The 15,039-nt window shown below is 40.3% G+C and overlaps 1 protein-coding gene across 2 annotated transcripts; it reads right to left on the reverse strand.

The window, feature by feature from the left end:
- Positions 1–24: 24 nt before the first annotated feature.
- ccdc177 (coiled-coil domain containing 177) lies at positions 25–10,645 on the reverse strand. 2 transcript variants are annotated; one of them, XR_008386726.1, is made up of 3 exons: positions 10,058–10,645; positions 4,552–7,684; positions 25–105 (listed from the first exon to the last, which is right to left on the reverse strand). XR_008386726.1 is itself a non-coding variant. In XM_053632301.1 (2 exons), the coding sequence occupies exon 2, from the start codon at positions 7,676–7,678 to the stop codon at positions 5,141–5,143; it is 2,538 nt and encodes an 845-aa protein (XP_053488276.1). In that variant the 5' UTR covers positions 7,679–7,684; positions 10,058–10,645; the 3' UTR covers positions 4,369–5,140. The 2 variants fall into 2 exon arrangements, 1 of the variants encoding a protein (XP_053488276.1); XM_053632301.1 differs by lacking the exon at positions 25–105 and having other exon boundaries at positions 4,369–7,684.
- Positions 10,646–15,039: the final 4,394 nt, after the last annotated feature.

Consider the following 15,039-nt stretch of genomic DNA (forward strand, 5'->3'; position numbering starts at 1 on the left):
TGTGAGATTGCAGGTATCAGCATTCTTGTGCAATTTATTGGGAACAATCTGCAGCTCACGAAGGATGCCACCTTCATCATCTCCAGACCTACATAAACATATGACCTAAGAAACAAACAAAAAGTAAGCATGTTAATATGCCCATGAGTCGAGGCTATACCATGCATGCGTTGTGTTGGCCCAAGGCATTATACAATAGGGGAAATTCTGTGTCAGAGGGAAAAGCAATTGTTCCAATGGAAAATGTGAAATACAAGACACAAACAATATTGCTTTTAAATAATGACATGCAAAAAAAATGTATTGCTTTTATGCCACTTGATGTTTTCATTGAAAAACAATCAGCATCGGATTTGTTAAGTTATACTATAAGTACTGTGTGTTAGAAGTGAACATCAATGTACTGCAGTCATGCCATATTGAAATGCAATCACTGTCCAATCATAACTCTAGGCCATACTCATGGGTGTGGTTGTAATCGGAGAATCCATTCCATATAAAAGAATGCTGGAAACTTAATCATCAAGATTTGAGAAAGTGTAAATAAGACTAAAATACTCACACTCTCACAGCAGGACCTAGAAATTATGCTAGCTTTAGTTTTTAAATATTGACAAATTTAACATTTATTTCTTAAAAAACAATTAATTATTTTTCATTATTCAGTCCATATAGGATTTCGCTGTGGGTTTTTTGTGTGTGTGTGACTGTTGCAGCCAAATATGCTTGATTTTGCTACGGCCTTTTTCAAAAATTTGCGATGCAACTTGCAGTTTTTTTGTGCGCTTTTTTTTTTTTGGCGGGAAAACTACCTGAATTAGAATTGAAATTGCAAATGCACAAAACTGTCTTTCGCAGTGATGTCTGTTGGTAAATGAGACCTTTTATGTGTACTCAAGTTTGACGCACATGAATCGAAGGGAGCTTTGTCTGAATGTGTGTTGTGATGATGTCACATGATGCGTCTTGGCCCAAATTTGTGAAAAATCTGTGGTAATTTTGAAAAATTGCAAGCTCCTGCAAATATTGCGTCGTTTCCTTGATTCCGCATTCATTTCTGTGATCGCAAAATCGTGGAGGGACTGATTATTAAAGAGATGCCGAGTGACTTAAATTGATCTGTTAGTTAATACAACTGAACAGCTAGGCAGATTTGAACTCACTGTCTTCTGATCATTAGGCCAACATCTTAACCACTGAGCTACCACTTCCCTGTCAGCGTGCTATGTTGTTCAACCCCCCTGGAATTTATTAGATTTGTCTGAATAAAACCTGATAAATACAAATATTCTTCCAGTCAGTATTTTTATCACAAACTCACATGCTTTTACAATGAATGTTCAAAGTTTAAATTAAATGCTGCTTGTGTAAGTATTCACCCAACTTCTAGAAGCTCCAGATGAAAGATACTTGTCTTAACAAGGACACAATTTACTTATAATTAGCCTTCATCTGTAAAATATAAAAACAGCTCCCACTATCTAGACAAAAACTACCTCAGATGAGCTGTCACTGAAGAGACTGTCAGTCTGAAGGTAAGGAGTGAAAATGAAGACTAAGGAGCCTTCTACTGTAAGTAAGTTAAAGACAAGGTAATAGAATTTCATAGTATTGGAATAAGGTGTAAAATTATATCTAAGAGGTTGGACATCCCAGGAATTACTGTTGGATCAATAGTGAGGAAGTGGAAGCTGCATCACACCACTCAAGCACTACTTAGACAAGAGTTTTCTCTCAAAAAACAAGATGGAGGCTGGTGAGGGACAACTTCAACAGTGGATGAGAGAATGAAGTAAAACTGCACCAGACAACCATTTCAGGATCTGTGCATAAGTGAGGACTGTATGGGAGGATGGCTGGAAAGAAACCATTGCTCAAGAAGAGCTTTATGAAAGCACAATAGTGACCCAGTTAAGATTTTTTTTTTTTTTTTTTGTGATGAGATCAAAATATTTGTTGGATACAAGTCCCACATGTTGCACAAACCTAATGCAGGCCATAACTCAATTGATATCATCCCTACAGTGAAACATGGTGTTGGCAGCATCATGCTCTGGGGACACGTTTTATCCTCAGAACCTTGGCTTCTTATCAAAATCGAAGGGAGATTCAAAGTCCAGATTTGAATCCCATTGCTTATCTGTGGCACTGTTTGAAAATTGCAGTCAACATGACATCCAACCAACCTGAAGAACCTGGAGCAAATCTGCCAGGAAGGATGGGCAAAAATCACTCCGAAGCAGTGCGCGAGCTAGTAGGAACTTCCCCTAACAGACTTAAAGCTGTTATTGCAGCAAAAGGTGGTTCTACGAAATACTAGTCTTAAGGGGTTGAATACTTAAGCAAGCAGCATTTTTCAGTTTTTAATTTTGTTCAGAGATCTGCTGTTCGAAAATAAATTTTGACTTTAAAAATGTACTATAAGCACATAAGGAATGTATAAATGTAATTTGTAATCCAAATGAATGGGAATCTATGGCTCGGCAGCCATATATGGCTCTTTCAGTGATTGTCAATGGTTCATCATCTGGAAAAAAAATAGGAATCACAAAAACTAGTGTCAAGTCAATTAAACTCTACATATTACATATTTTAAAATATTACATAATTCATAATCGATGACCGTTTTGTCATGTATACACCAACCTGTGGCACAACAAGCTGAAATTCCACTGGAGAATGTAAAGCAGGGCAGTAATTTCTCTGTCTTATTCATAAATCGGTTGAAAACCACATAGCCAGTCTGTTTTAATTTTTTTAACAACGGTGAAATGGCTAAAAGAAAAAAAAAGACGAGTATCGTTCTTTCCAGTCCAAACGGACAGACACATTTGCATATTTATTCTTTCTTACGTAATGCATCTTGTACTGATTTACCATTTGATGAAATTATCATAATTGTTTAAATGACGTATACAGGTTTTAGAGCAACATATGCTTCCATCCAGATTCCATCTCATCTTTACTTCTGAGACTCTGCCTCTCTAAGATACTCTTTTTATACCCAATCATGTTACTGACCTGTTGCCAATTAACCTAATTAGTTACAAAATGTTCCTCCAGCTGTTTCCTTTTAATAATTTTTTTTTTTCTTTAAATGGTACATTTACTCAGTTTAAACCTTTCATATGTTTTATGTGTTCTACTGTGAATAACGTTTGGGTTTAGAAGATTTGCAAATCACTGCATTCTCTTTTTATTTACATTTTACACAGCGTCCCAACGTTTTTGGAATTGGGGTTGTACTTTGGTCTGTCAGCAGTAAGAAAGCACTCTTCTAGATCCGGCACTCACCCACTCACATTCCCCTGGTCCCTTGGGATCTCATCAAAGGCTTGGGCCACCCTCTCCATTGCACATTACTATGGCAACTACCGCACAGAAATGTGTCTCAGGCACCTCTCCATTTCTGCTTCCCCTTTTTTTCAGTCATGAAGATTATGTAATTGTACAATTTGTTACTTTCAGCTGCAGATTAGTTCGGATAATTTTTGGAAATGTCTGACTGCAGTATGACCCCATTTCTACATTTGAAGACCACAATTTAACTTAGTTTGTATTCAAATGGTGAACAGTGTCCTCATAATCTACTTCAGGTGTTGTGTTCATGAGCTGAATCAGAAGGATGTATGCAATTTTTCAGAAAACATATGCTAAAGTGTTAATTAAAGGCGCACAATTACATAATAAATAAAGATTACATCTTAGCGGTTAAGTGGGTGACTTGGTTCATTATGTAAAAACTGCTTAATGCTTTATATAGACTGCTTTTCCATACCTGTCCAGGCACAACTTAGCTAATTCTGGGTACCATCACTTTCACCAATAATAGATTTCCCCAATGGTCCCTGCTACCAATTTTACCAATGGTATAATAAAAAAAAAATTCTGCCTATGTTTTTTCTACTTTCCAAACAGACTGAGATGGGGGTTGAGTGAAGGGCCATCGGAGAGACTCTATAAAAAGACTGACAGGAGGCGCATGTATACCCAAACAATCACGAACTGCAGTTTTCTAAATGAGTTTTCTTAGTTTCTTAGTCCCTGACCTACTGAACTTGCATGAGGCTGTGTTTTGGATAGAGACTTCTTTAAGTCACTCAGGATAAATGCTGAATGCTGTAAACCCAGTTACAATAAGCAATTTAACCATGACAGTATATTCCACATATATAAAAGTAGAGTAATCCATGCAAATTATAGGATTGGAAGTTGATCAAGCTGAGGTTTACATCAGTTGGTCTAATGTACTGTACATAAATTTACATATACTCAGGAGCAGGAGTAAGTTACAAACATTTTTTTTTTAAATATACATGATTTTCATGAATACCAAAGATATTGTTTAACGACATACTAATGATTTACGCATAAATCCATTCGTCTCCAGCTTGATAAAGGAGGCCGTTTGTATGGATGCCATTGCTTAAACAATATTTTTCATGTTCTACATATTTTCTAGGTTATTTGTACTAGTAAGATTTTTTTAATGGACTATTGCTCCATAAAATAAATGATTAAGGAAGATTTAAGCAAATAAAACGAACATACCTGATTGTGAGAGAATGCAGAATGTCAGCGCAGGTTCATGGATCCTGATGCTGAACCAAACACTTCACTGCTTCATCAGCAGCTGAACTCTGCTGAGATCACTCTTTGCCACGTCTTCACGTAAACCCTGCTCTGTCAGCATTGTCTATCACACATAGGCAAGTCCTGGTTTAGCGTCAGCAGGTGTCAGATTGGGACTTCTAACAATGTCATGCACCCAGTTCTATATTATGAAGCACTCTGCACTCTCCTTTGTTTGGGTCTACCAAAATAAGTCATCAGTGATTAAATGGTGACTTGCTATCTAGTAAACAATAAAATCTTTATGAACAGTCTTCAGATAAGTTTGGCTATTTGGCATGTTACGAAACAGGCATACCATTGCAAGCGACTCATTCACACACAACCACCAGTGGCAAAACAAAGAGAAATGTATTTCGTTCATGATGAATGGCTCAACAGTTGGAAAAGAAACATGATCCCGTGAGGAGATATGTTTCAGCAAAGCTGTGGGTCCAGTTCTGTGATGAGGCGGCCATGGAGGCTCAAGCTGCTCATTTCCAGTCGTAGGTAAATGTAAGTAAACATCTCACTTTTCATCCAAACTAGCCTTTAACTGTGCTTCCAGGACCATCTTGTCAAATGTGCGCATGTTGGTCTCTTCTCGCACACGGTCCCGGACATGGAAGGAGGCACGTGCTACTGAGCGGGCACTTTCTAACACAGCCCGTTTTTCACGGAATATCTGTTCACTTTTCTCTAGCTTGCGCTCTATTGATTGGAGCAACTCCAGGCGCCTCTGCTTCTCCTCCTCCTCCACTTTCTGACGATTTAGTCTCTGAAGGCGCTCCTTCTCCAGTCTGCTCTGGACAGCTCGCTGGGCTTTTTCTCGGGCCCTCTCCTCTGCCACCACAACGGCCTGATGTGCCCGCTTCGCTGCTTCCCTCGCCCGGGCCTCCATCTGCTCTTTCTGTTGCCGCTCGCGCTGCTCAGCAGCCTTTCTGGCTTTCTGGATCTGCTGTTCTTCACGCTTGGCTTTCTCCCGCAGCTCTTGTCCACGTCGTTCCTGTATCTGCTCATAGTTCTCCAGTGAGCGGCTTAGCTTCTCTTCTGCTGTCCTACGTGTTTCCTCACGCTCGTCTGTTTCGCGGCGCTCAATCTCCTGGATGAGTGCTGTATGCCGCCTCTTTTCAGCACGATTGAGGCCACGAAGCTCCTCCAGCACACGGTGCTCTCGCTCCTGCCTCTTCAACTCTGCAATGGTTAGTTTCTCTTTGATGAGCAGCTTCTCATGCTCCACCATAGCAGCCCGTTCTTCTTCCAACATTTTTAAGTTCTGCTCTTGCATGGCCTTCTTCAGCTTCTCCTCACGAGCAGCCTGTTGAAGTTTTTGCAGCCTGCTTCGCTCTTGTTGCTCAGATAATTCCCGCCAGCGCTCTTCACTTTCAGCCACCCGACGTAACTTGGCCGCTGCTGCCTCCCGTTCCTGCTGGCTGAGTCTCCGCTGCCTGGTGGAAACTTGTGACTGCCATGCTCGCTGGCACTGAAGCACCACTCGCTGTTTATCCCGCTCTTCACGTTCACGCCGCAGCTCCTCTATCCGGCGTTCACTGTCCCACTGCAAATGGGCAACGTAGCGTGTCTGACTCATAATATCTTCTTCCTGGTACCTGGCTAGCATTAATGCTGCAATCTTGCGGTCACGTTCTGGTACAGCCTTGAGCCCTCGCCGCTTTACCTCTTTTACAATGCGATCTACCTTCTGTGTAGTGTGCGGAGAGTGACTCAGATCACCCAAGCTTAAGCTTCGGCCCATCAGAGAGTTAAAGGTAGCTAAGGTACGAGCACGAGGACTAGAGGTCTTACCCCATTGATCCCGTACCCCTTCCCAGCTGTAAGAGGAGGATGCGGACTCTGAAGAGGCACACGTGGTTGTTGTTGCTGTTGTAGTAGTGGTTGAAGTATTAGAAGAGCTAACCACTTCCCTTCTTCTTTGTAATGATTCTAAAGAATGGCTTCTTTCTCTGGCTTTTGACATGGACATAATGTGCCCATTGTGCTGAGTGAATGGACTAGTGATGCCATTGGCAGGGCTTTGCGCTGCCGATTTTGATACAACTGGCGCAAGAGATGATGACATCCTTGGAAAGGAGGAAGGCTTTGGTGTTGACCTAGGGAATGTGTTTGCAGACTTTGTTAGGGTACTAGATGTTTTTTTGGATACTGGTGTTCCCGTTGTCGATGATTTTGGAGATATGGATCCTTGAGATCTTCCAGCAGGCTCAGCAGCGAGTAATTTAGACTCTTTTACAGATGTTCCTCTAACTGTATGCCCACTGCTCACTGGACTTGCTGTTAAGGATTGAGCTAAAATTGGTTTAGTAGATGAACTTGCACACGAAGGGGATGTTTTTGCTAATTGGCCTGAGAACTGAGGTATATTTTTTGAGACGGGCTGTGAAGTTGGTGTACTATGTGGTTTTGATGGACCACTGCTAGCAGGTGACTTTTTGGCGACGGGACCAGAGGTAAGAGAACCATGACTGGTTTGCTTAGTCACTCCAGTGCTGATTGTATCTTGAGGCTTCTCTGAATCCTGTGATCTGCTGCTGTTGTTCACTGCTGCCTGGAGGCCCCTTCTTTTCTCCTCTTGAACTATTCTTTCTCGTTCCTCTCTGCACTGTCTGAGTTTAGCATGTCTGTCCTTCTCATACACTTCAAACATCCCTGTGGCTACACGCATGCTATGGCCAGGTGCCTCACGTGCAAAGTCAGACAGCGATCGAGGCAGAAGTTCCACTGGTTTGACTCCACATCGTGCGCATGCCTCGAGTGAACGAGGGCTGGTCAGCACATAACGGCTACCTTCTGCAGCTGGGGAATCAAAGTTGTAAAGGTCTAGATGTATCTTAGGATGTTCAGGTTCACTGTTCTGTAACTGGCTACCTTGAGGGATCTGTTCAGGCTCAAATGTGGGTTCTTGTTCTTGAGAGTCACAAGTAGTCTTTTCCTTTTCCCCATCTTCATCCTGCTCAGGTAGACAGGGGGCTTCAGGTGCTGCAGCTGGGGTCTCAAGATACGAGCATCTGATCTTATTCTGGTCCTCGGGTTCCAGTGGATCCACCATGGTGAGCTGTGTGATACAAAGAAAAGAGGAAAGAAAATTAATAGGTGAGGTGCTGTTTGTAGTGCTCAAGAGCTCCCAGAGATCATAGTTTAAGGGTGATGAACCTTAGTAACCCAAGGTTACAGGATGCAACTCAACTGTCATATAGTACATACAGTGAGCTGCATAAGTATTCACCCCCTGGAACTGAAATGGATTAAATTGGGATTATATGACATGAATCTACAGAAAAATAATCCATAATGTTGAATATTGTTGCTTCTCTGACTAATGCCCTCTTTACCTGGACAGAATCCTCTTGCCAGAGCAGTGGTTGTGCCATATTCTTTCCATGTTTTAATAATGGATTTAATGGTGCTCTGAAAAATGTAAAAAGTTTTTCTGTTCTTTTTTTCAACCATACCCCGAGTTATCATTTTTCCAGAACTACATCCAAATAACTGTTTTTGATAGATGCATGGTCTTCATGATACTGTTTGTTTTATATATGTTCTCTAACGATCCATGGGGTTTATACTGAGATCACCTAACATGTAAATTGGGCAGAGGTAGACTCCATTCAACTAATCATGTGACGTCTGATGGAAACTGGTTGCACCAGAACTAATTTAGGTTTTCACACCAACTTGTAATTTTTCTTTTATAGATAATTTTGCATTTTGATATCACTTTGATATTATGGGCTATTTTGTGCAGATTCATGAAGCGAATCCCAAATAAATATATTTTAGTTTCAAAATGTGAAGGAATTCAAAGGATTGAATACTTAGGGTTATAACACACTGTAGGTCTATTTTATTATCTGCTCTGCAAGGACTAGGGAGGCCTAACTACATTTGCACAATTACATTAGGTCCACATGCATACTGGATAGCAATATGAAACTTATTTATCTATCTATCTATTTATGTACCCATCTATCTGTACATACATCTACACACATACAGATAAGGGCAAAAGTTTGCATACCCTTAAGACAAAATATAGACTTTGTTTAAAAAATAAATAGTAGCGAGATATAGTGCAACGATTCTATTCTTACATATAAATTACTCCCTTAGGACATATTAGGTATAATTTTTTTTATTTTTGATCCTGGATTACTACAAGGTATTGTATGGTGGTTGGTATATTGGAACTCCTCCAGCAAATGTCACTGTGCTGCTATTACTGTACCATTTAAATATTGTCTTACACTATTGCACTTTCAACTGTCCGCAAACGTCTCTAGTCTCTACACACATATTTAATGTATATATATAAAACTGCATTTTATTGTTGGTTTTGTCTATTGTAGGAGTTTTCTACTCTACTGTGAGTTGCAAACCCTGTTTCACTGTACATATACAATAGCAATAAAAATGCTCTATATATGACGTATTAGGTTTCAGAGATGATCCTACTGAAAAGATCCATCCATCCATCCATCCATCCACTTTCTGTACCGCTTATCTTACACAGGGCCGTGGGGAGCCTGGAGCCTATCCCAGGCAACTCCGGGCACGAGTCAGGAAACACCCTGGATGGGGGGCCAGCCCATCGCAGGGCACAATCGCACACACACTCACACGCCCATTCACACACTATGGACAATTTAAAAATGCCAATCAGCCTACAACACGTGTCTTTGGAATGGAGGACAAAACCAGAGTACCTGGAGGAAAACCCCAAAACATAGGGAGAACATACACACTCCGCACACAAAGGGCAGAGACAGGATTCGAAACCCCAACCCTGGAAATGTAAGGCAAACATGTTTGCAAAATCAGTTAAACAGTGCATAGCTTGCACTGCCCCTTTTTTCTTTTTTCTTTTTTTTTAATGTTCTCTAAATATTCTTTAACATATTCTATGTCCACATTTATGATTTTTTAAATAACCAATTGTTTTATAATCACTGTCCTCTGACCAGCCTTTGGATCCTCTATTCTGTAATAATTGTGTATTCTAATTGAAACCCAAGGAGAATGCAAACTTTTGCACTCAACAGTATCACTGCTAACCCTATATAGCTGACATAATCTGCTCAAATGCGTCATCTCCTGCACGTATAAACACATCCCCTATAACAAACAGGCCTACTGCTTGTACATAGCCTATTGGGTTGAATCCCAGCACAGAAAACCCCTTTAACACCACGATCACCTTGAACAGCTTTGTGTTCCATACTCTGCATGTTACAGGGGTGAAACATCTGTTTTAACAAACATCAAATGAAGCTGACAAAGCTTGTAAACCTTGTATCACGAGAAAAGGCCCGACACAGGCCCACACATTGAGCACTGAAAGAGATTACCGACACATCAGGATGAGTCCACTGTGCGTGAAAAGAAATGTTGCGCAACTTAAATCCAAATCCTTAGACTTGACATGATTTACCTTTCAGCTCGTTGATAATTTGACGAAGCGTTGTGCAGCGCTGTGCATGCACTCCCTCGTATAGCCTGCATAATAAGCGCTTAGGAGCACTGCATCCCTCTGCGCTGAAACCGAATCCCACAGCGACACGATGCGGTTTTATTTATCCGAGCTGAACAAATCCGACGTTATCAAAATCCCGCGACCTCCGTGGACACGACAGCCAGCGTTGGGTTACAGATCTGGCATGCACAGAAGGAACTCGGTGTTGTCAGATCGGGTATGGTCCTCCTCCTCCTCCTCCTCCATCCTCTTCCCCACATCATCATCATCATCATCATCAGTCTCCACCTGCATCCCGATTCTCCTGCATCCACACTGCGCCTCCTGCTGACTGCGGGCTAAAATTATCCAACACAGCCGCCCTTGGTCACTTCAATATGGCTTTACTTCTCTTGAGCCCCTGCTAAAAGCAGAATGGAGGCATTATAATTAAACTTATAGTCTATATCAGTCTATATCTATATATCTGGGTTCCAGGGGCAAGACCCCCCAAATGGCATTAACCTTTGACCGAGGGCCCCCCTTTTGCAAGATGTCTTTAAAACACATTAAAAATACAGACTTCTGAATATATCCCCCTTTTTTACGTTGATGTTTTGTCTGTTTAGCAATTAGAGAGTTAGGTATAGCAAATGTGATTTTGATGTGTATTGTTACAAATAACATGTTATAGTAATGCATATATATAACAAATCATGTATTTATTTTTCACACCAAATTGTTGACGCCCGCCGGGCGCCCCCTGGCGGCCACCGCTTTGAAAACCGCTGGTCTATATAAATATATAACGCTGAATGGTCTAGCCCAGTGGTTTTCAAAGTGGGGGCCGCCAGGGGGCGCCAGGGGGGGGGCCTCAACAATTTGGTGTGAAAAATAAATTCTCACTCTCAGACAACCACACACACACAATCAATTCCTAATGTAATGTAATTAAAGATGTAAGATGTAATTATTATTATTTTTTTACAAAAAAAGTAGGGGATATATTCAGAAGTCTGTATTTTTAATGTGTTTTAAAGACATCTTGCAAAAGGGGGGCCTCGGTCAAATGTTAATGCCATTTGGGGGGCCTTGCCCTGGAAAAGTTTGGGAACCCCTGGTCCAGTTCAGTACATTCATTGAGGACTGTAGTCCTACTATTGTTTGTTTGTTTGTTTGTTTGATGTAATCTATATTAAAACATATAATACGTACTGGTGAATTATAGGTTTGTTTATTTATTAAATATAATATCTATTGTATTGTACTTTTGTTGTTAAATTCATATTTGCATTGTAATCTATTCAAATTAAAAACAGCGTAGTAATTATTTGACATTCTGTGCTTGGTTTGTTAGAATGTATTAGTTCTGTTTGTTTTGATTTGACTTCATTATGCTAATGTTTACTATATAATTCTATTAATATTTGGCCCAAGCTAGAGAATGTGATTTTGTAGCTACTGTATGTATTTGCTTTAAAGTATTCTTAGCTCATAAAAGGACATTAACTCAATGTATTTATGAATATGCATTAAAGATTATGTCTACATCCCAACTATTCATTCATTCATTCATTTGTGTCCCTCTGGCATTTAAAGGTCCTATGTAGACCCTTTCAGAAAGAAATGTTGAAAGTAGAACTCCTTTAGAAAAGAATTAACCATTCAACGAACTCTTCAGGAACCCTTTTTCTATGATACAGATGACTATTTTGAAATCTGTCCATCAAAACTCTGAAACGGTGGTCTGCTAACATGACACCTGTCTCCCAAATGTCTTTACAACAATGCCTTTAAACGATGCATGTGTCTAATAAAAGCTTAATACTAATCACAGCGTTTGCACATTTGGTATGTTTATTATTTTAAATAATAATATAAAGAACTTACTCCTTGTACTTTCATTGTTTTAATACAGTAGAACTGCAGTACCACCAACTGTACACGTGGAGGCGCCACATGCCCAGCACAGCAAACTGTATGTACCACTGAAAGGCCAGGGCCTAAAATCTAGAGCAGTGTTCCTCAATCCTGGTCCTGAAACACCACCAGCAGCCTGCAAACTTGGTTGTTTTACTTCCTCTAACCCTACCAGATTGAATTTGTTCAGGTTTGCTTAGCTGATGAGCTGAATTAGGTGTGTTGGGAAACAGGGAAGACACCAAAATGTTCAGGAGGGAGGTATTCCAGGAATTTATTGAGGTACACAGCTCTTAACCCTTCCATTACTGATACACTCCTATTACATCATGAAGAGTTTAGGAAAGTGTTGATCAACTGCTCAGAGGAGCAGAAATGGGAAACACTCACATCTCATCTGATGAGTGAGTGGTTTTATCAGTTCACTTATTTACCTAATCATGGTCATAGAAATGCAAAAATAACACGCTTATGAATGTTTTATTAATCTGATTACTCCTCAGTACAGCTCTACAAGTATACACTTTATACACTGAATGCACTGCTTGAGGGAAAACCCAACCCCATTTTTTTCCTTCTTTGTCAGCATGCGAAAAAATTCCAATGATCTGACCAAGCATAAATATTTTTCAGACAAAACAAGAATTTTTAGCCACAGCAGAACAGTAATGTTTACATGGTTGGGAGAGGATATCCCTAGAGAGTGGTGTAGGAAACCGACTGTACAGTAAACTGTTGTGTTTAATGGTTTTGATGTGTCACATTACACATAACTTTTATGGAAGTACCTTTGATCCATATTTCAATGTGTATTTTGCTGTTGTTGGTGGTGTTGATGGTGTTGCGATTGTTGTTGGTGGTAACCAGAACGAACTTAAACCTACTAAATCTAAATTTTAATTATTCATAAAGTGAAAGTCTTCTTCTTTTTTTTTTTAAATTCAAAACGTATTTAATGATGAACATCATCTAAACTCAATTAACATTAAATCACTTATTAGAATATATATTTTGTACATTTGTCTTTACTGTCAGTCCACCATGTCCACTGTATATGTACAAGCAGTGTGTGGGTTTAGGCAGCTGGATTGGGTGCTGGTGACCCACTAAACTCTTGACCTGTGAGGGGAACAGTGCGAGTTTAATTGACCCCCTGTCTGTCGGCCGTATCACAGAAGCAGCGAGTAAGAACTAACAACAGGGAACGTGCTTGCCACCATGTAAATTGGGGGCATGGGATGTAGCAGGGGGTCATGATTGGTGCAGCCAGTGCGCAGTTCACTGGATCAGGAGTGTGTGTGTGTGTGTGTGTGTGTGTGTGTATGTGTGTGTGTTCTCTGAGCTGCACAGGGGTCATAGAGAGGTGAGATACATGGTGAAGGTATAGTACTCAGACACTTTCCCCAAGTCTGGTATTCGTCTAAATATGATTTTTGTTTATTTTTGATTCTTGTTTATGGTGTAAATGATGCCATGCTGCCCAGATTGAACCCACATTGGTCTAATAAGCTCTGATGTGGAGTTGGATTTGCACCTGGTAACACGTTCTCTGGCCAGGAACATGTCAAGATGTGATAGATCAGTCGAGGCATGCCTAAATGATACTGATAGAGTAAAAAATATATATATTCACTTGGAAGTCTCATAATATTTGAGGTAAATTAAAAAAAAAATATTTTGTTCTGAGAATAGAATGAAAATCGTTGATTATATTGTTATATTGTTTTTAAAAATGTATTTGGGTAATAATTGTTCAACTGGGAACTGAGTAATACATTAAATGGGAATGAGCACAATTATTTATTTGTCATGTCATTAAATTCTTTGGGGAATAAATCAGCCTTTGGACCCTGTGTCTTCCAGGCAGGCTTGTTCTCATGAAGACCGGGACCTCTGCTTGCCCCCAGTTGACATTTTCAGCTTGGCTTTGTCAACAGCAAGGCCACGTTTTTCTGACAGTTTTGACAACTCCCGGCCCCTCTGTTCTCTCTCGCTTCGTCTCTTCCCCTGGTTCAGATGGAGAGAATCCCCTCTCTGGAAGAGGGAAAAGGTCCCAGAGACCAAGCTGTTAATTCAATCAGGAGTGTGGCATGCTCAATTAGGCACCCATAAGGGCCCAGGAAGGGTCCGCGGGGCCCTGTGGAGGGCAAGCAGCCCAACCTCTGAGAACCATTAATTGTGAATGACAGTGTGTAAACATTTGGGTGAATAGGCGGCACAGGTGCTGGACACCCAAGCCCTGTCTCAATGGCCCTTTTCACACCCAGATTCCCTCTCCACTCCCTCACTCTCACTCCTTCTTCTTTTTCTGACATTACATAAGGTGCAACAATGACGGGATTGGGAGAAGTTGAGTATTTAAGTATATGTGTAGGAAAAAAAAACAGATAAACTGTGAAACAGTGGTTGACGAGATGTAGAATTAAGAGGCTCCTCTGATTCAGGAGAAAGAACTCACTGTAACCAGAACATGTAAAAGATGTGGAATTCATCAAATGAAAGCCAGATGAGAGGCTTTAACGCAAGCAGACTCTCGTTCTGACCTCGCATTTTTTTCTGTGAAGTCCCCTCTCTGTCCATCCTCCTCTTTCTTTCCACTTTTCTGCTTTACTTTTTCTATTGTTTCCTGACAAGGAGCTACCAAGGGGTATATAAATATATAATCAATCAATAAACAATAATCTTGTTTGTGAGCAGGAATTTTTACATGATCCAATCTGACCTTTAAATGCACGTTTCAAATCGAAATCCCTAACAGCACAATAAAATATCAGATTTATCTGCAACTGTAAGCAGAACTGTTGTAAAATACAACAAGGCTGCACATTGCTGAAATGTTAATCAGGTTCGTCTGGTATAAATGGACTTTCTGTCTCTTACGATTAAAAAATGCTTAAAAATAAGGCTCAGTTTTTGGCATCCACATCATCTTATTTGCTATTAACAAATAACTTGAAGTGGATTCTTTTTGACTTTCTGGAGCCGAGTACACAAGCACCACCAGTGGTTGTAAGTAAAAAATTGACTTAATGGTATAAAGA

Source organism: Ictalurus furcatus, chromosome 9, assembly GCF_023375685.1.
Source record: "Ictalurus furcatus strain D&B chromosome 9, Billie_1.0, whole genome shotgun sequence".
Classification (NCBI taxonomy): Eukaryota; Metazoa; Chordata; class Actinopteri; order Siluriformes; family Ictaluridae; genus Ictalurus; species Ictalurus furcatus.